A 19,693-nucleotide genomic window follows, 5' to 3' on the forward strand; every position below is an offset into this window, starting at 1 on the left:
GCTGTAGGCTAAAACCATTTGTTTGTCTTTGTATCCGAAGACTGCAGTTCGTCATGAAGCGTGTAATGGCTTGTACAAGCTTTCCCTGTCTGGTCTTGATGGTGGGGACTCTATAAATCGCTCTTTCTTGCTTCTGGCAGCATCCACCTTATTAAAGTTTCTTCCTGATGCCCAGGCTCTGAAACCAGTGCGGGTAAGAGATTCATCTTAAAATGATTCTTCATTATGGGTGTCAAACCCGTTACTGTACCATTTGGCAAAACACTATAGTTTTGCTATAAAATAGAGCAACATCTACTTCAATGCAGAACATTTATGGATAATAATTTTATATTTCTTATTGGTCAGTAAAACCGGTCCTTCATTCAGTCCAATGTTCAGCCTCCAAAAATATTAATGATACCTTAATTGGGATCAAGTACAAGTGCTGTTTTATTATTATGAAGAAAAAGTAAATCATTTTTTATAATATGAATTATATGGGAGATGACCTCTTTGTAATTTGAAGCTTTGTGGATAAAAGGTTTCTGCATTACAGATCCCATACCTCTAAATAGTAAAGTAAATAAATCTGTTCTCGCACCACTGCACTCATGTAACCAGGGTTGCCTAATGGTATGCTATTTATTTGTGAATTCAACAATTGGTTCATCATGTAAATAACCTGCCTATTTATTATTTATATTTTCAGATGGAGGACTATGAGGAAGAAATGATTTTACGACCTGGATGTAAAGAATATTTTTGGTTACTGTGTAAACTGATTGATAATATCCATGTCAAAGATGCCAGCCAGGTACAGAAAGATACTTTTCTTTAGAAAATTAGAATTATTTGCTTATTGTGGAGTCAATGGGAGATTACCTTTCCGTAATGCTGAACTTTTTGGATAACGGATCCCATACCTGTAGCACCATGTAAAACGTTAGGATGATTTATATTGTTTTTTGTAGATTTTCTTTGTTTAGGTGCATTCAATAGGTTGTAATCAACTATTCATTTGATAACCCCCAGGGAGGACAAATGGTCTCCAGCCATTTGCATCAAGAGGCCACTGGTCACATGCTTAAATAGTTGTAAACCTAATTATGTAATTCCAATATTTTGACACACTTTCAGTGTGCAGAATAGAGAAAAAATATTTATTTTGGAAAGTTTCTGAAAATTACATTTACTTTCAGTATGCAAAATTTTATATTTGGGTTTTTCAGTTTCAATCCCAAAAACCCATGAAAACCTTAATTTACCAAAGTTTAAAGGCTTGTCTGTAAAAGTCATACTGCAGGTTTCCTGTATCTAGGTGCACTCCCTGATGCCTCCCTTTATTTTGAGCTCAGCAACATTGTTTCATGATCCTCTGTGCCTCTCCTAGTACTGTTTTCCAGTTGGCTTTCCAGCCTCTCTTCCCCCCCCCCCCCCCCCCCCCCACTACACAATCTTAATTGAGCAGTAACACCAAATGGAGCAAGGAAGCAATAAAAAAATAAAAGAGCATCATTATATTCCATAGAGCTTATCTGATATGTAATTCACGCCTTTTATCCTTTTAAATGGCTGCCTCCATGGCTACACAGCAGCTTATTTATTTAAACTATAGAAGAAGGCAAGCACACCCACTTAACCAATTCAGGACATCATATTTTAATAACTAAAAACACTTTTTAAAACACTTAATTTGGTTTTAATGTTCCTTTATGAAACCTTGTTGAAGAATTGAAAGCGTATAACTGGAAGTACTTTTCTGCAAGAACAGAAATTCTGTGGCAAAAATAATAGCAAGGTAAAGTATAGCAAAGGTTGAGGTTGAGCAATAGTCACCCTTTTAAATGTTGAGATTTATAAATTGAGATTTATAAATTACATTGGCACCTTTTAGTTATTTTTTAAAGGAACAGTGTTAATGTAAAACTGAGTAAAACAGACTGCGCAAAAAAAATTCTAACATAGTAAGTTGGGCAAAAATGTTCTCTATAAAATGTAATATAAAATATAAATATAAAAATAAATATATATATATATAAATATAAATATAAAAATGTAATCTATAAAGGCTGGAGTGAGCAGATGGCTAACATAATGGCCAGAACACCAATTTCTGCTTTCAACTCTCTAACCCCTTAATTAGTCCGTGACTTTAGGGGGCGCCGCATGGGACATAACTGTTGAGTTAGTTTGTGAGGTCAGGTCAGATTCAAATGCAAACTAACTGAACAGTTATGGCCCATATGGCCCCCCTCAAGTCACTGATTGGTTACTGACTGCTAACAGCTTAGAGAGCTGTAACGGAGGAAGTAGTGTTCTGGCCATTATGTTAGACATCTGCTCACTCCAGCCTTTATAGATTACATTTTCTCTAACAGGTGTCTGTGGGACACAGGGACCATGGGGTATAGTAGGTACCAGCCGGAGGCAGGACACTAGAATAGGAAGAAGAGAACTAACCCCTCCTCCCTGCTGCTATACCCCCCGGTACTTCCTGCCTGCACCAGTTTTTTTCTAGTGTCCCTCAAGGAGACAGGATCTTCTTACTCTTCAAGTCCGTTTTCTTCGGCCAGATTCAATCTGGCAACAGGGGTCGTCCTAGAGGTCTCCAACAGGAGCTACTCTACCCAGGCTTCCCCCTACGTGGGAAAAGCGAAGGATGCTGGGGCACGTAAGTTACAAGCCCTGCAGAAACCCTGCCTCTGAATACAGAGTGCAGAAGCTACCCAGCGCTCCCTAGTGCCATGGCCCTTTACTGGCCTTAAACCTTGCCTCTTCAAATTAGCCTTACCTCACCGCAGGCTATCCAGCACTACCAACCCCTTCTCTCCACGCTGCCTTCTCCATCTTAGCCATGCTACCCAGCGCTGCCCCTTCCGTATTGCCTCGGTTCCTAGACCCCTTGCCCAGCTTCAGCTCTGCCTTCCTGTGCCCTGCCTCTGTCCTTAGCCCTTTTACCATCACAGGGCTCCGTTCCTCGTGGCACCCATGCGGCTCTCCCGTATCTTCGATCTCCTGCGTTCCACCATGCGTTCCACCTCCTGCTCGGTGCGTGACGTCATCAATGTTCGCGCCACTCTTCACGCGCTTCTCCTTCACTGTGCACTCTCTCTCTCTCTCCTCCGGATCGCATGGCCACACACCGCTCTCCATCCTGAACTCTGAAGGAAAGAGGAATCCTCTGGGCACAGGCTCTGGCAGAAGGGGCTCACAGGGACCACGGTTTTCTTTACTTCCTTCCATTCTATTGCAGGGGTTAGGCGCTGGCTAGTGGAGAACAGGCATAAAGGGGGGTTGGGGGCAGGCATTGGGGGCTGTATGCATGCACGTGTTTCTCCTTATACTTGCTTCTGCTTACTATGCATTCTAGGCATTTATAGCACAATCTCCCATGGCTCATGTACTTTTCATAAGTCCATTCTAAACCTGGGTACTAGCTCTATGCTATCACGCGATTTACTACTGGCATGTACTGATTCTCTGTACTAGTCCTGTACTGGCACTGTGCTCTAGCTCTGTACTGACTCTGTGTACTAGCTCTATCCCGGCACTACTCAGACAAGAGTTGTTATTACTGACTTGTACTAACACTTTTCCTAACACAGCACTCATCCTGCAGTGGCACCAATTCCCCGCATTGGTACCATACTACTTGTACTGTTCTGCATTAATATTTCTTTACTGCACTAACTCCTTCCAGTACTATGGCAGAGGGCAATTCAGGGGGCCCCTTTCCCAGGGGGGCTTCCAGCTCCTCCAAGGTAAAATTCCTCGCCTGCGCCAGGTGCTGTAAACGCCTACCTTCCAGCAGAAAGGAACCACTTTGCTCCTCCTGCTCCAAAACTACTGCTGAAACTGCTTCCCAGGCCCAGGACCCTACTCCAACGGTCCAAGCTGCAGAACCTGGGGGTGAGCCTACTTCCGCAGAAACGCACACAGCACAGACACCGGCCGTGGCTCCTAGCCAGGATCCACCGTCCTGGGCACTCTCTCTTTCCACGGGTATTCCTAAACTGGCTGCATGTCTGGACAAGCTCCTGGACAAGCTGGATCGGGAAGACTCAGACCTTCGTCCCAAATCCCTCAAACGCCATGTTCCCATCCACGCCGAGGACTACAGCGACTCCGAATCACCTCAACCATCAGCCGACTGGGACGCACAGTCACTAAGTGAGGGCGAAATATCCGACGAAGACGACCCTGCCGACACCGAAGAACCTTCCAGATCTCCATCAGAAGCCGTGGATTCTCTCATTGCGGCAGTCATCTCCTGCCTCGATCTCAAGACCCCAGAGTCTCAGAGCTCAGCACAACCGCTTTTCAAACGCCAGAAAAAGCTACTATCCATGTTTCCTACCCACGAACAGCTAGACAACATCATTCAGTCAGAATGGGAACACCCAGAGAAGCGCTCTCAAGCCAATAGAAGGTTTCAGCGCTCCTACCCATTCCCTCAGGAAACCCTTCACAAGTGGTCCACGCCACCCTCAGTCGACGCACCCGTATCGCGTCTTTCCAAGAACACTGCCCTTCCGGTCCCTGACGCTTCCTCATTCAAGGATTCCATGGACAAAAAGACAGAAGGTTTCCTCAGAGCCGCGTTCACAGCGGCTGGAGAAAGTCTGAGACCTGTTTTGGCATCGGCATGGGTTTCTCGGGCCATCCAGTCCTGGTCCGACTCCCTTATGGAGGGAATCAACTCTGGCGCCCCTAGACAGGAATTGGCGACCCTGGCATCTCAGATCAAAGACGCCAACGAATACCTGTGCGAAGCATCCCTTGACGCGGCCCAAGCCATTAGCCGAACCTCGGCTCTCTCGGTAGCGGCGCGTCGTTCTCTATGGCTCAAATTGTGGTCAGCCGACCTGTCATCCAAAAAATCACTAACCTCCATCCCCTTTAAGGGCAAACTCCTGTTCGGTCCTGAACTGGACAAAATTATTAGCCAAGCTACTGGAGGAAAGAGCACTCTACTCCCGCAACCAAAGAACTGTACCTCCTTTCGGCGAGGACGTTTCTTTCGTGGAAGACCAGCCAGGACATCACCATCATCATCATCCAGGGACTACCATTCCCAGTCCTCCAACAAACCTAGATTCCAGGGCCGTCCCAAATTCTCCTGGCAAAATAAGAAGCCCCAAGGCAAGACTTCCGACAAGTCCACCACGGCATGACTACCTTCCACAAGAGAACTCCACCCCAGTAGGAGGCAGACTCTGCCTATTCCGAGACGAGTGGCTTCGCCTCACCGCCGACCTGTGGGTACACGACATAATCTCCTCAGGGTATCGGCTCGAGTTCGTTTCCAGACCACCAAACCGTTTCTTCATGTCAGACTCCCTCCAGATTCAAACAAACAGAATGCCTTCCTCTCCACCATCCAGGACCTGCTGGACGAAAGAGTGATTGTCCCGGTCCCTTAGGGAGAAAAATATCAGTTTCTATTCCAACCTCTTTATTGTCCCAAAGAAGGACGTATCCCCTCGACCCATCCTAGACTTGAAACACCTCAACGCCTTCATTAGTTTCTCTCGCTTCAAGATGGAGTCCCTTCGGTCAGTCATCTCAGCCATGAATCCAAACGAGTTCCTGGAGGCCCTGGACATCAAAGATGCCTACCTGCACGTGCCGATTTTCCCTCCCCATTGAAAGTTTTTGCGGTTTGCTCTCAAAAACCAACACTTCCAGTTCACCGAACTTCCCTTCGCCTCACCTCGGCCCCCCGGATTTTCACCAAAATCATGTCGGCGGCCGCAGCCTTACTGAGATCACGGGGGGTCTCCATTACACCCTACCTGGACGACCTTCTCCTAAAGGCTCCCTCCCAGCAGCCACATCCCAACTCTCTCTGGTCATGGAATCTCTGACCCCCTGGGATGGAAGATCAACACGGCAAAGTCCAGACTAGCACCATCCCAACGCATGCCCTTCCTTGGCATGGTATTCGACACGATGGAGCAGAGGGTTTTTCTCCCTCCGGAGAAGATTACCAGAATCCAGAGCCTGGTCCGTCAACTTCTACACAACCCCCAGCCCTCAGTCCGCCTGGCCATGCAGGTTCTAGGGTCACTGGTATCCTCCATAGAAGCAGTTCCCTTTGCCCAATTCCACCTAAGGGCCCTGCAGTGGAACATCCTGGATCAATGGAACTGCAGCTCTCTCTCCCAGCCGATCAAGCTTCTGCCCAAGACAAGAGTGGCTCTCACCTGGTGGCTCTCACCTGGTGGCTCAACCCGACCCACCTGGAGAAGCCCTACAGGAACCCCAGTGGCTCATCCTTACCACCGATGCCAGCCTCCAGGGCTGGGGAGCAGTCATGGGTCACCTTACAGCTCAGGGAACCTGGGCGGCTGCAGAAACCCGCCTTCCGATCAATATTCTGGAAATCCGAGCGGTACGCTTAGCACTCTGCCACTGGCAGAACCGACTCACAGGGTGCGACATCAAGGTCCAATCGGACAACGCCACCACCGTCGCATACCTCAATCACCAAGGGGGCACAAGGAGTCAACAAGCCCTCAAGGAGGTCAGCCGCATCCTAACGTGGGCAGAAGCCAGGGAAGTCCGTCTCTCGGCCATCTATATTCCCGGCCTCGAAAACTGGCAGGCCGACTACCTCAGTCGACAGCGGCTCGATCCGGGGGAATGGGCCCTTAACCCCGGAATATTCCAGGACATTGTAGCTCACTGGGGACTTCCGGAGGTGGACCTCATGGCCTCCCGCCAAAACCGCAAGGGGACTCAATTCATGTCCAGATGCAGAGACCCTCTAGCGTTGGCAGCGGACGCCCTAACAACCACATGGGACTTCGATCTCGCATACGCCTTCCCACCTCTTCCTCTGCTACCAAGAGTCATCAGGAAGATCAGATCAGAACAATGCACAGTCATTCTGATAGCTCCACATTGGCCCAGAAGATCATGGTTTACCGAACTGGTGGCCCTCAGCAGATCAGAACCGTGGCCGCTTCCTCAGATCCCCGATCTTCTCGCTCAGGGACCAATTCTTCATCCCAATCCAGCCTTCCTGAATTTGACGGCGTGGAGATTGAGTCGATAGTCCTCAGACGAAAGGGATTTTCACAGGAAGTCATACATACCATGATGGCAGCCAGAAAACCCATCTCATCCAAGACCTACCACCGAGTATGGAAGACTTACAGAGACTGGTGCAATCAGGCTGGTCACTCCTTTCAGGACCTCTCGGTCCCGCGCCTCCTAGCCTTCCTACAAGCAGGTCTGGACAAGGGTCTGTCGCTAAGCTCCCTCAAATCTCAGATCTCCGCACTATCCGTGCTCTTTCAACAGTGGCTAGCCATCCTGCCCGACGTGACCACCTTCGTTCAAGGGGTATCTCACCTTTGCCCCCCCCTTCCGGGAACCTCTGCCCCCGTGGGACCTCAACCTGGTCCTATCGGCGCTACAAACACCTCCATTTGAGCCACTAGCCACCATCCCCCTAGCCTGGCTAACCTGGAAGACGGTATTCCTTCTGGCCATCGCCTCAGCCCGCAGGGTGTCAGAAATCAGTGCACTGTCCAGCCAACCTCCATACCTGATATTCCACGAGGATCGGGCAGTACTACGGACCCGACCATCCTTCGTTCCCAAGGTGGTCTCGGCTTTCCACATCAACCAAGACATCACCATCCCATCATTCTGTCCTAATCCGGCATCCCCCAAGGAGGTTGCACTACATTCCCTCGACCCAGTGAGGGCCCTCAAATTCTACCTACACCGCACTCGAGACATCCGAGCCACAACCTCTCTATTCGTCCTCCACTCCGGCCAAAGGAAAGGACACCAGACGTCCAAGACCACCATATCTCGCTGGATCCGGGAGACCATACGCAGAGCCTACATCGCCCGCGGAAAATCTCCTCCCATTCACATCACGGCTCATTCTACCCGGGGCATTGGATCCTCCTGGGCCTTTAGAAACAGAGCTTCAGCCGACCAGGTCTGCAAGGCTGCCACTTGGTCCTCCATTCACTCTTTCACCAAATTCTACCAATTCGAGGTCTTCGCAGCATCTGACGCACACTTTGGTAGAAAAATGCTACAGGCGGCAATTAATTAGTCCTCCTATTGACCTACCAATCCGCTTCTCCCACCCTGAAATTCAAGGGACAGCTTTGGTATGTCCCCATGGTCCCTGTGTCCCACAGACACCTGTTAGAGAAAAGGAGATTTTGTGATACTCACCGTTAAATCCTTTTTTCCTCAGGGCGTCTGTGGGACACAGGGCTTCCCCCCCTGGAAGCTGATAAACCTACTGAACTTCTCTCTGCCTACATGTATATAGTTATTAAGTTTAAAGTTTACCTTATGGTTCTTTGTGACAAATCTGGTGCAGGCAGGAAGTACCGGGGGGTATAGCAGCAGGGAGGAGGGGTTAGTTCTCTTCTTCCTATTCTAGTGTCCTGCCTCCTGCTGGTACCTACTATACCCCATGGTCCCTGTGTCCCACAGACACCCTGAGAGAAAAGGATTTAACGGTGAGTATCACAAAATCTCCTTTTTGCCTAACTAACTATATTAAAAAAAAAAATTATTTTGCGCAGTCTATCTATTTTACCCAGTTTATTTTTACACCGAACTGCTCCTTTAAAGGAACCGTTGTTTAAACCCGAGTTTATAACTTGTTTTTTATGTAATCTCTACTACTGACAAGCAACCTATATTATGTTTCAACATCTGATTACTATGCTTCAGAATATTTTGTTCCAAATGCAGCTATATTTTTCAGATTTACTGATGCTTGGTATTGTGTTCAAGGTTTGTTTCTTGTTAAAGGAACAGTAACACCAACAAATGAAAGAGCTTTAAAGTAATAAAAATATAATGCACTGTTGCCCTGCACTGGTAAAACTGGTGTGTTTGCTACAGTAACACTACTATAATTTATATAATAAGCTGCTGTGTAGCCATGGGGGCAGCCATTCAAGCTGGAAAAAAGGAGAAAAGGCACAGGTTACATAGCAGATAACAGATAAGCTCTGTAGAATACAATAGTGTTTTATCTGTTATCTGCTATGTGCCTGTGCCTTTTCTCCTTTGAATGGCTGCCTCCATGGCTACATAGCAGCTTATTTATATAAATTATAGTAGACTTTCTGAAGTAAACACACAACTTTTACCAGTGCAGGGCAGCAGCACATTATATTTTAGTTACTTTTAAACACATTCATTGTTTAGTGTTACTGTTCCTTTAAATAGTGCCCTCCAACTTATTGCATATAGTGGGCCAATTATTGCTTATACATTGTATTCAAGGGATGGATTATATTAAAAAGATAATGATTGCCCTTGAGCAGACTGGCTGCCATAAAAATCCCTTTGGAGGGCCACATCTGGCCTGTAGGCCTCCAGTTCCACAGCCCTGTTCTAAAACATCTGAATAATGACATTGATTTTTTCTTCTAGACAACACTACTTGATTTAGATGCCCTTGCACGACATTTGGCCGACTGTATAAGAAGGTAAGTTAAAGCTTTAATTACTCAAATATATAACGAGACAATCTCTTGTTGATTTATAACTGTTCAATCTGTATCTGTTCTTGCAGCCGAGAGATCTTTGACTACCAGGATGGAAATGTAGAAGATGATGGAATGACTGGTCTTCTTAGGCTTGCAACCAGTGTTATCAAACATAAGCCTCCATTTAAGTTTTCTAGAGAGGGTCAGGTAAGCTTGCTTACCCAGTTAAATAAACTTTATCTTTGTCCCAGTTGCTCAGTGGCCACTGTCTGACTTGTTAATTTGTTTCCAGGAGTTTCTCAGAGATGTTTTTAATCTCCTTTTCTTGCTGCCAAGCCTGAAAGACAAATTGCAGCCAAAATGTAAATCTCATTCTTCCCGAGCTGCTGCTTATGACCTCCTAGTGGAAATGGTGAAAGGCTCAGTGGAGAACTACAGGCTGTTACACAACTGGGTAATGGCGCAACACATGCAGTGTAAGATTATTTATACTACTCTAAAACATTGGGCTGAATAAAAGATTAGCTATTATACTGTGGGGTGTTTTTTTGCTAGAAAACTAGCACATTGCACAGGTCTGCTACTTAGTCTCCCCAAATTGCCATCGTTCAGATGATCAGAAGCCAAACAGGAAAAAAAAACGCTGAGCTGGGTAAAGAGGATTCCCATAATGCATCGCTCCTGCAACGACTCTATGACCAGGACTGTAGGCGGCGCATGTGCACATGTCCCTCTTCAGCATTAACAGGCGCGCTTCCCTTCTGAGAGACCGGCAAGCTTCTGGTTACTATGGCATTGTGCTGTATAAATAGCGCATGCAGCAGCGCCGGGGGGTCCGGGGGCAGGTGATTAAGGACTCCAAAGGTGCGGGGATTGCAGTGGAGGGGGGGGGGGGGGATTTAGTTGGACAAGGACTCCAAAGGTGAGGGGATTGCAGCGGAGGGGGGGGGGATGAGTTGGACAAGGACTCCAAAGGTGCGGGGATTGGAGGTGGGGGGTTCCGCCAGACAAAGACGCAGGGAGGGTGACGGGGTGCAGAGGCTGCTTTCTGTGTAGTCTGCCAGAAATATAGCGTTTTTACACAGCAATAGTAGTACTATTTAATAGCATGCTTAATAGATTTTGACTTTCCTTGTCTTTTAAGGTTTACCTTGTATTTCCTAGTTTACATGCTGCAGGATAAAATTATGCATAAGATGACTAAAACACTACTATGTCTTAACCTTTAAAATATACAATTCCAATTAAGATTTACTTAACTAGTTATAATTGGGAATGGAAATGCTGTTATAAGTTCATTTAACATAGAATACTTTTTAGCCATGGATAATGCTTAATATGCCAAACCTTGTCTCCAGTTTTGCTTTAAATTGAGTGTATTTACTTATGCTAAATGGCATTTATTAGAAATTAATTGTATTCTTCATTGAATATTGCTTCCTGTTGGTACAAACTGGATGCAACAGCATCCCCGTTGTCATTCAGAAATCACCACCCCCTTGTCATTTCATTACAAAGAAGTAAAGGGTGCAGGGCAGAATTGACATGTGCAGCACAGGGGCAGAAAAGCAACAATTGGCTGCTATATACATTTTCTAGAAGTTATAGTTATGTGAAGGTTTTATATTTTTTGAAACTGTTTAATCTTTGTTGAACCTTTCAGCTTCCCACGCCCCTTATAAATGGGATTATTGGCCCCATGATGATGTGCGAGCTGAATGCCGGTTTGTTGGCCTGACTAACCTTGGGGCAACATGCTATCTGGCTTCTACCATTCAGCAGCTCTACATGATCCCTGAGGCCAGGCAAGCCATCTTTACTGCAAAGGTATCATATCAATGTTATTTATCATTCTACATTGCTTGAAATGGCATGTGGTTAGCATAAACAGTGCATTTTCTCTGTGGAACACAGGTAACCAAGAGATGACACTCTCCTTCAGATGCAGAAAAAACTAATTTAATCATAATTTTTTGGGGGACCCATACTAAAACTAATGGAAATCACAAAGGATCAAAAAGTTATGTATTTGTGGCTGTATTTTAGCAACAGCCTAAAATTAAATTGTTAGGCCAACTTAGTAAATGCCATTACTGCTGTTTACCTCATACAGGGGGGAAGGGGGCAGGAAAGACCTGTCTTACTTGCAGCTACCCAATTGCACCTCAGTGTGCTTACAACCCACCCTTCCCCTCACTGTCTCAGACCCTGCAGTAGAGATGAAAATTACACCACATCAGGCAAGAGATTTGTGTCGCCATTACTACAAAAGAAAAATTCACAACATTGTCTCAACTATACCTATTTCTCTGACTGACTTGGGTAAATACCAGACACTAAGAACAGGGTCTTCTTTTCTTCCCAAGCTGGTGTCAAAATTGCTCCTGCGCTGTAGGTCTGCTGGCTGTGGAGGGACAGGCCCTTCTGTGTGGCTAAAGCAGTAAAAGAAGAGGCTGGTCTAGCCTTGGGGTTAAAATAATTTAAAATTACTGAGGGTTTATTGATAAAGTGATTGATAAGTGATCCTCAATCTATAAAACGATTTTATCATGGGAATCAAGGTTTTGTTTTTTTTATAAAATGCATCAGTTAATAGAGCTCCTCCAGCAGAAACCTGCACTGAATTTTTTAATATTTAATTTTGATATTTGACATGGGGCTATCCATATTCTTCATTTTCCCAGGGTGCCACAGCCGCCATGTGACCTGTACTCCCCTTGGAGTGCAAGGGGAGTCATCCCCTCCCTTTTCCTGCTAAAAAAAAAAAAAAAAAAAACAATTCTCCCATGTCCCACTTAGTGGTTGATATAAGAATAGCACTTAATAGTAAAGCTCCCAAGTCTGACCCGACTACTTCAGTTTCATTGAGTTGAAGAAACAATATGTTATGTGAAATTATGAAGGCTGGCTCTTAAAGGACAGGGTCAGGCACAATGACCTAAAATGGCTGCCTTCACACCAATATTTCAACTTCTTGGTTCAAAAATACAATTTTAAACAGTAGAATTAATTACTTGCAAAGTGTAATTTAGTAATAAAAACAAATTAATAAAAATCATGATAGAATCCCTTTACACGTACATGCTAGGCCACATCAGCCAATTTATGGAGCTGCATTATTTACAGGTGATCTCTGAGGGAGCACACGGACCATAATAAAATGGTGACCAAAGGGAAAAGATGCAATATTTATATATAATAAACTATCTCTTGGTTACCTATTCATTCTGGGGGTATAGTTTTCCTTTAACATTTTGATATGGTGTAGTAAAACCACTTATCTACAGAGAACTGGCCTAGATCAAGTCAGTCATTATAAGATTATTTTTTTCCTTTCTTGCAGTATTCAGAGGATATGAAGCATAAAACAACTTTGCTGGAGCTCCAAAAAATGTTTACATATTTAATGGTAAGTGGAGTTGTTTCCTCTTACACTGATTTAATTATATTATTCTTGCATCTCTGGAAAAGACTGTTCTGCCTTATAATATAAATGACATAATTTCATTATTTTCTTTCTTTTTACTGTGATAGTTGACTTGCAATTGAAATAGTACTTTAGTATGGTGTGTACAGCAAAAAATGTTACTATGTTTGAATCATCAATATTGAATTAAATAAAATGTTTATTCTCTAAGCTTGGATTTTCTTTTCTTTTTTTAATGTTTTTATCGGTCTCTAATATATGAATAAATGAAAATGTCTATTCTTTCTACCAATGTTTGTAACAATGTAAGGAAGATCAGAGGATCATATCATTTGATATCTATAATCCCTTTTTAGCACCTAATTAAAGATCTGCTTTTTGGATCATAGCTAGTTATTGGTCAGAAGCAGAACCTGTCTGGCCAGAAAAAAAGAAACCTATGCATAAAAACATCATTCCATGTGAGCAGCTTTTAAATGGATGCATAAATGTTGCAAATTTGTTAGCTTTCTGTTTTCTGGGTCGGTCTCTTGAAACAATGTAACTGGAGTCAGGTCTCCTTCAGTTGTGCTAATCATCTGGGTTGCAACATTGTTTCAGGTTTCCGAGCCAGACCTGCAGAGAATACAAACCGCCAGATACTGCTTTCAGTAGCAATTACATTTACAAATACATTTAAAAATTATTTGTGATTAATGTCTATTTGAAAGTTGCTTGCATTTTTATACACTATACAAAAGTTTCTGGGTAAAGGACCCTCTTAAAATAACCTAGTTTCCATAGAAACATAGGTTTATAAACCCATCAGTTCCAATTTCCCATTTATGCACATCAGAGTGTAGAAAGTTCTACCCTCATGGTAATCGGAATTTGGCAAATTATTAACAAAAATACAGGTCATTGAAATATGTTTAATTTAATACTGTTTTGATATTAAGCTTAACTGTGCTGCAAATGCAATCAGACAGTTTGAATAGAAGATATGTGTCTTCCAGAATTTGTAACCCCTGGCCTGAATCTTTATGTACAGGGCCAGGCCCAGACTGGCAATCTGTGGATTCTGGCAAATGCCAGAGACACTATTTAGTGGACCTGCAGGGGGGCACTTTGGGCCTCTGTGTACTTGACAAACCAGGGCCTATTTTGTGTTCTATTCCGATAAAGTTTTTAATATGTGGTCAGTACGCCACACTAACCCTTGCGCCCTCTCCTCCCAGTCACCCACCAGGGCAATGATCTTCTGTATCCCCTGGTTGCCCTGTCCCTAAAACATAGATGTTTCTAGGGATGTTTCTTCAGTGAATAGGGCTTGTGCTTAACATACTTATTGCCTATTATTTTAATTAGAACATTGTTATTTCCTGCACTAAACATGGCAAAATCTGAAAGTGAAGCAAAATTCAGATTCTACTTCCTCTCTCCCAACTTGCAAGGTCAAAACAAATTATCAGTCCACTGAAAAGCCATTTGTATAAATGAACTCACCCTTTTCCACAGCTGCAGCCTTTAAGGATAAAGACTAACTTTTATACAGAGGCTACTCAGTGAATCGCTAATTGTTTTAGTTGTGTTTTTAGGGATCAAGGAGTAGCTTGGGAATTTAATTTTGGTTTCAGATTTTGCCCTGTTCAAGAAATCATAAAAGCCTTAGATATTTCCTACCAATAGGCAGAAAGTATTTTTAAGACAAAACCCATGAACTAATGTTCAATGTAAAGGTGGCCATACACCTTCAGATGACCAAGCGAGCGGATCTTCTCCCGATAGGTGGGCGATATTGGGCAAATCCAGGCTTAATTTGGCTTAAATCGAATTAGGACGAAGGGTATAGGAGAAGTTGGATCAGGGACCGCATCAACGAGCTGATGCGGTCCCCGATCCGACTAAATTTTTTTTAGCTGCCCGGCTGATATCTGGCCGATTTCAGGCCAGATATCGGTCGGGCAGGCCCGTCATTGGTGCCCCTACACGGGCCGGTTAGCTGCCGGTCTAAGGGAGCGATATCAGCAGCTAGAATCGGCCCGTGTATGGCCACCTTAAAGTGGGGCATACTGTCCATTTAAGTTTGAGATAACATTTTGTTACCTTTTAGATTGAATTATTCAGATTCTTTGATATACTGGTGGCTGCTGTAGGACAAAAGGAGAAAAAGTAACTTCAAACGTAAAAAGTACTCCTGAAGATACACCTGTATTTAGATTCTTTCTTACACCAACGTCGTTACACTGTTGTAAAGATTGTTGTGAATCTCATGTTTAAATTTACTCATTTGAATGTATGTATTAAAGGAAAGTGAATGCAAAGCTTACAATCCAAGGCCGTTCTGTAAGACATACACAATGGATAAACAACCTCTTAATACAGGGGAACAGAAGGACATGACAGAGTTCTTTACAGATCTTATAACAAAAATTGAAGAAATGTCTCCTGAACTGGTGAGTTTTTTTTTTATAGCAGATTGCTGATTCTGAAATCTCTGTAGCAGTAACACAGGAGTAACTGACATCTGTTTCGTCTTCACAGAAAAATACTGTCAAAAGCTTATTTGGGGGTGTCATCACAAATAATGTGGTGTCCTTGGTAAGTATCTCTCTGAAGTTTCTGTAATAATATAAAATAAATAGATTCAAGGCTCTGATATACAGGAATTCTATTAACCATAGTCCTATATTAGCAAACACTTCTTGTTTTTATCTGCATGGTACATAATGTAATTCAATGTTTAAATGTTTTTTAGTAATAGTAATGAAAGGTTCTCCAAATTGCAAAGCCTTTTTATCTGGCAAATTCCAGGTTCTGTGCATTTCATGTAATAGATCCCGATTTTTATGATTAAACTTGTTGGTACTGCCCTTCAGTTTCTAGTATCATAGAGTAGCCAGTGTTATTTTAGGGGAGGTATTTAAATTAAGGGGGTCATACACCCTTTGTAAAACTTAATGTATAGCTGCTTAGCACTTTTGCAATGTACAGTGCCTGGGCCCAGTGGTGCTTTTGAAATGTATAAGCACTGGTACATTTCAGGCCAAAAAATGCATTTTAAGCTGAAAAGTCCCATTACTGTTGCTTCTAGGCATATATTCCATTCAAATAAATGGGAGGCAGCAGGAAGTTATTTTTTTGCTCTTGCTCAATGTGCACCATGTCCTACTATTAAAGGGATTCTGTCATGATTTTTACACTCTTTATATTGCAAATAATTCACTGTACCATTTACATTTTTATTCTTAAAGCAACAAATGTACTTTTTAGCTGTAATATGGGTGTCAGGGAGCTGTTATCCTGTTATGTTCCCGTTGTTCTGCTGATCGGCTGCTGGGAGGGGGACGATACCACTTCAACTTTCAGTGTGCACTAAAGTGTGACTGAAGTTTATCACAGCACAGGTCACATGGCTGAGGGCAACTGCGAAACTAGCATCATGTCTAGCCTCACATCAGATTTTAAAAATCTTAAGAATTAAATATTAAAAAATCTGTTCGCTCTTTTGAAAATTGATTTAAGTACAAAATTCTGCTGGAGCAGCACTAACAACTGATGTGTTTTGGAATAAAATGTGTTTTCCTTTGACAGAATCCCTTTAATGTAAATCTGTTAAATAGGGCTTTTTTTTAGTTAAATGTCAAAGGTTACAGCTGGTGTCCATATTTATGATAACAAGCAGCTTGTCTCAAACACCCTTTCAGGCAGTTGATAGGCCACTGCATAATGTTTCTATTAAAGGGATGTGGACAACCAATTGCAAATTTTTTCAGCATTTTTTTTGTTGTTTTTTTCCAAAAGGTGCTCATAGAGACTCCACTTATTAAAGTAACAATTTTGTGCTAATATTTTGTTTCTAGGATTGTGAGCATGTAAGTCAGACAGCTGAAGAGTTTTACACAGTCAGGTGCCAGGTAGCGGATATGAAGAACATTTATGTAAGTAACAGTAAAACACCAATGCTTTTATTAGCTACTTCATATAATATGCCCCCCCTTTTTTTCCTTTTATAAAATAACATAGTTTACAGGGCCATGTTTGTGTTGTGTATCTCTACAACCCCGTCCGGGCTCCCTAGGCATAAGTAGGGCTAATTGTTTCTGTTCCTTAGACTATCTGTTTAAACTTCTGTGTTAATAATACAGGAATCTTTGGATGAAGTCACTATCAAGGACACTCTGGAAGGTGACAACATGTACACTTGCTCTCACTGCGGCAAGAAGGTGCGAGCTGAAAAGAGGTTAGTATGATTTGGTAAATAATATCCCACATCCATTAAAGAGAACCTCCTCCCAAAAATTTTTTTGCGGCGCGTTTTTGCATAATAAAAGAAAGTAAATCTAAGCTACTTTTCAATATACAATCTTTAAAAAAATAAAGTTTTGTAAATGCAGTTGCAATGGAAAGCATCTCCAGCACTGACTTGAGTCAAGGAATTTCAGCTGGTTTGTTTCAGTCGGAGCCTAAAGTGTAGGGAATGTGAACAGACAGATATTGTATTACACTTATGTGTAATGTAATGCAGTAACTGCTGATATTTCATCTTGGAAAGTTGCTTTCATTTCATTTACTATTATTATGCAAACATGTTTTTGGGTGGTGGGCCCATTTAATTCTGGATCTTTTTTTTTTTCAGCTGAGACTAACATAGTAGCAAGAAATACTTGTAAAGATTCAGATTGTAATTTCAATTCCTTGTGTTAATTTCCATACAGTAGATTTGGTATTACTGTGATAACCAAGAGGATGTACATTACTTACAAATGCACAGTATGGTACAGTAAAAAAAAGTTTGTTAGATTGTAAGTTGCTTTTTTGTAGGTTCATGATTTAGTTATCTGGGCTACCATGAAAACCCCCTTTTTTTTTTCTTAAGTGTCAAATGTTTGAGTTATACAAAGTGTTATGTCTTTACTCTCTCCATCTACCAATTTGATCTGTAAACCAAGTAAATAACTAGTAAGCTCAAGCAAAATTACTGTCTATGACTGTTTCTTACATGGTATAACTGAATCAGGAATAGTAAAGTGTACATAGTTTTCAGCCAGGTGATAATGCACTGTATAAAGGACTGTCTCCTTAAGCTGGCCATACACGCACCGATAATATTGTACGAAACCTCGTTTCGTACGATATTCGGTGCGTGTATGGATACTCGGCGAGGCGACCAATATCGCAGGAGGCTGCTGATATCGGTTGACTCACCGATCGGGCGGGTTAAAAGATTTTGATCGGGCGCCATAGAAGGCACCTGAGCAAAATCTGCCTTCAGGGCTGAATCGGCAGAAGGAGGTAGAAATCCTATTGTTTCTACCTCCATATCTGCTGTTTCAGCCCTGAACGTTAGTGGCGGATTGGAACTTGTGTGGCCACCTTTAGAAATGCATAATCTTGGCAAATGCTACCATGGAACCACAAAGTTAACTTAAAGGAACAGTAACACCAAAAAATGAAAGTGTATAAAAATAATTAATATATTATATACTATTGCTCTGCACTGGTAAAACTTGTGTGTTTTCTTCATAAACACTACTGCAGTTTATATAAATACCCTGCTGTGTAGCCATGGGGGCAGCCATTTAAATTGAAAAAAGGCACAGGTTACTAAGCAGATAACAGATAAGTAGCAGATTCCCATTGTATTCTACACAGTTTATCTGGTATCTTCTTATGTAACCTGTGCCTTTTCTCCTTTTTTCAATTGAAATGGCTGCCTCCATGGCTACACAGCAGCTATTTCTATTAACTATAGTAGTCTTTCTGAAGCAAACACGCAACTTTTACCAGTGCAGGGCAACAGTACATTATATTTTAATTATTTTAAAACATTTTTATTTTTTAATGTTACTGTTCCTTTAAAGGAGAAGGAAAGGTAAAAAACTAAGTAAGCTTTATCAGAAAGGTCTATTCAAATAAAGCCATAAGCACTCACAGAAAAGCTGCACTGAGTCCTTTATCAAAAGAAACACAGGATTCCTTGTTTTCTTTTTTGTACGCATGTTCTTTGGTATCAGACTTACTCTCTCAGAAAAATCCTTCAGGGCACAGGCACAAGTCTGGTCAGTTTACTCCTCTCTCCCCTTCCCTTTTCCTCTTCCTCCTCCCCCTCCCATCAGAAATTTTTCCCCCTCCAATCTCTGTGTAATCTTAGCTATCAGCAGCTAGAGCTGCAGCACAGAGGCTACTGAGACCAAGCTAAAATGGCAGCTGTTTACTCAGGTATAGTAAAGCTTTCTGCAGAATAAATATAGCATTCTAGCTTGCACAATTGTGACTTATTTATTGGCAATAAAATGCCAATATGCCTTTCCTTCTCCTTTAAATTGTATTGCAAGTTATTCAACTCAGCATATAAAGATGGAAATGTTGGTAATGCCAATATGCCTTTCCTTCTCCTTTAAATTGTATTGCAAGTTATTCAACTCAGCATATAAAGATGGAAATGTTGGTAATGCCAATATGCCTTTCCTTCTCCTTTAAATTTTATTGCAAGCTATGCAACTCGGCATATAAAGATGGAAATGTTGGTAATGCCAATATGCCTTTCCTTCTCCTTTAAATTGTATTGCAAGCTATTCAACTCGGCATATAAAGATGGAAATGTTGGTAATATTTTGATGTTTGTTGCATGGCTGATTTTACATTTCTTAGAATAAACACAGAAAAACACATTCACAGAATAGTTACATTTATTTGCTTTGTATCTACTTAAAGGGGTTGTTCACCTTTCAAATAACTTAGTGTGATGAAAGAAGATTTTTTTTATTACAGGTATTTGTAGTTTCGATTTATTTAGCTTTTTATTCAGCAGTTTCCAGTA

The 19,693-nt window shown here is 42.4% G+C and overlaps 1 protein-coding gene across 3 annotated transcripts in view; it reads left to right on the forward strand.

The window, feature by feature from the left end:
- The window catches only part of usp34 (ubiquitin specific peptidase 34), a 121,538-nt gene that overhangs the window by 63,715 nt on the left and 38,130 nt on the right, over positions 1–19,693 (forward strand). For all 3 annotated transcript variants that reach the window (XM_002939508.5, XM_012963832.3, XM_018094155.2), the window contains 11 exons: positions 41–193; positions 692–796; positions 9,409–9,464; positions 9,551–9,671; positions 9,757–9,940; positions 11,128–11,291; positions 12,808–12,873; positions 15,180–15,326; positions 15,415–15,471; positions 16,734–16,811; positions 17,019–17,113. In XM_002939508.5, coding sequence (XP_002939554.2) covers positions 41–193; positions 692–796; positions 9,409–9,464; positions 9,551–9,671; positions 9,757–9,940; positions 11,128–11,291; positions 12,808–12,873; positions 15,180–15,326; positions 15,415–15,471; positions 16,734–16,811; positions 17,019–17,113 — 1,226 coding nt within the window. The remainder of the gene's footprint in view (positions 1–40; positions 194–691; positions 797–9,408; positions 9,465–9,550; positions 9,672–9,756; positions 9,941–11,127; positions 11,292–12,807; positions 12,874–15,179; positions 15,327–15,414; positions 15,472–16,733; positions 16,812–17,018; positions 17,114–19,693) is intronic.

The sequence above is a fragment of the Xenopus tropicalis genome, chromosome 5 (assembly GCF_000004195.4).
Source record: "Xenopus tropicalis strain Nigerian chromosome 5, UCB_Xtro_10.0, whole genome shotgun sequence".
NCBI lineage: Eukaryota > Metazoa > Chordata > Amphibia > Anura > Pipidae > Xenopus > Xenopus tropicalis.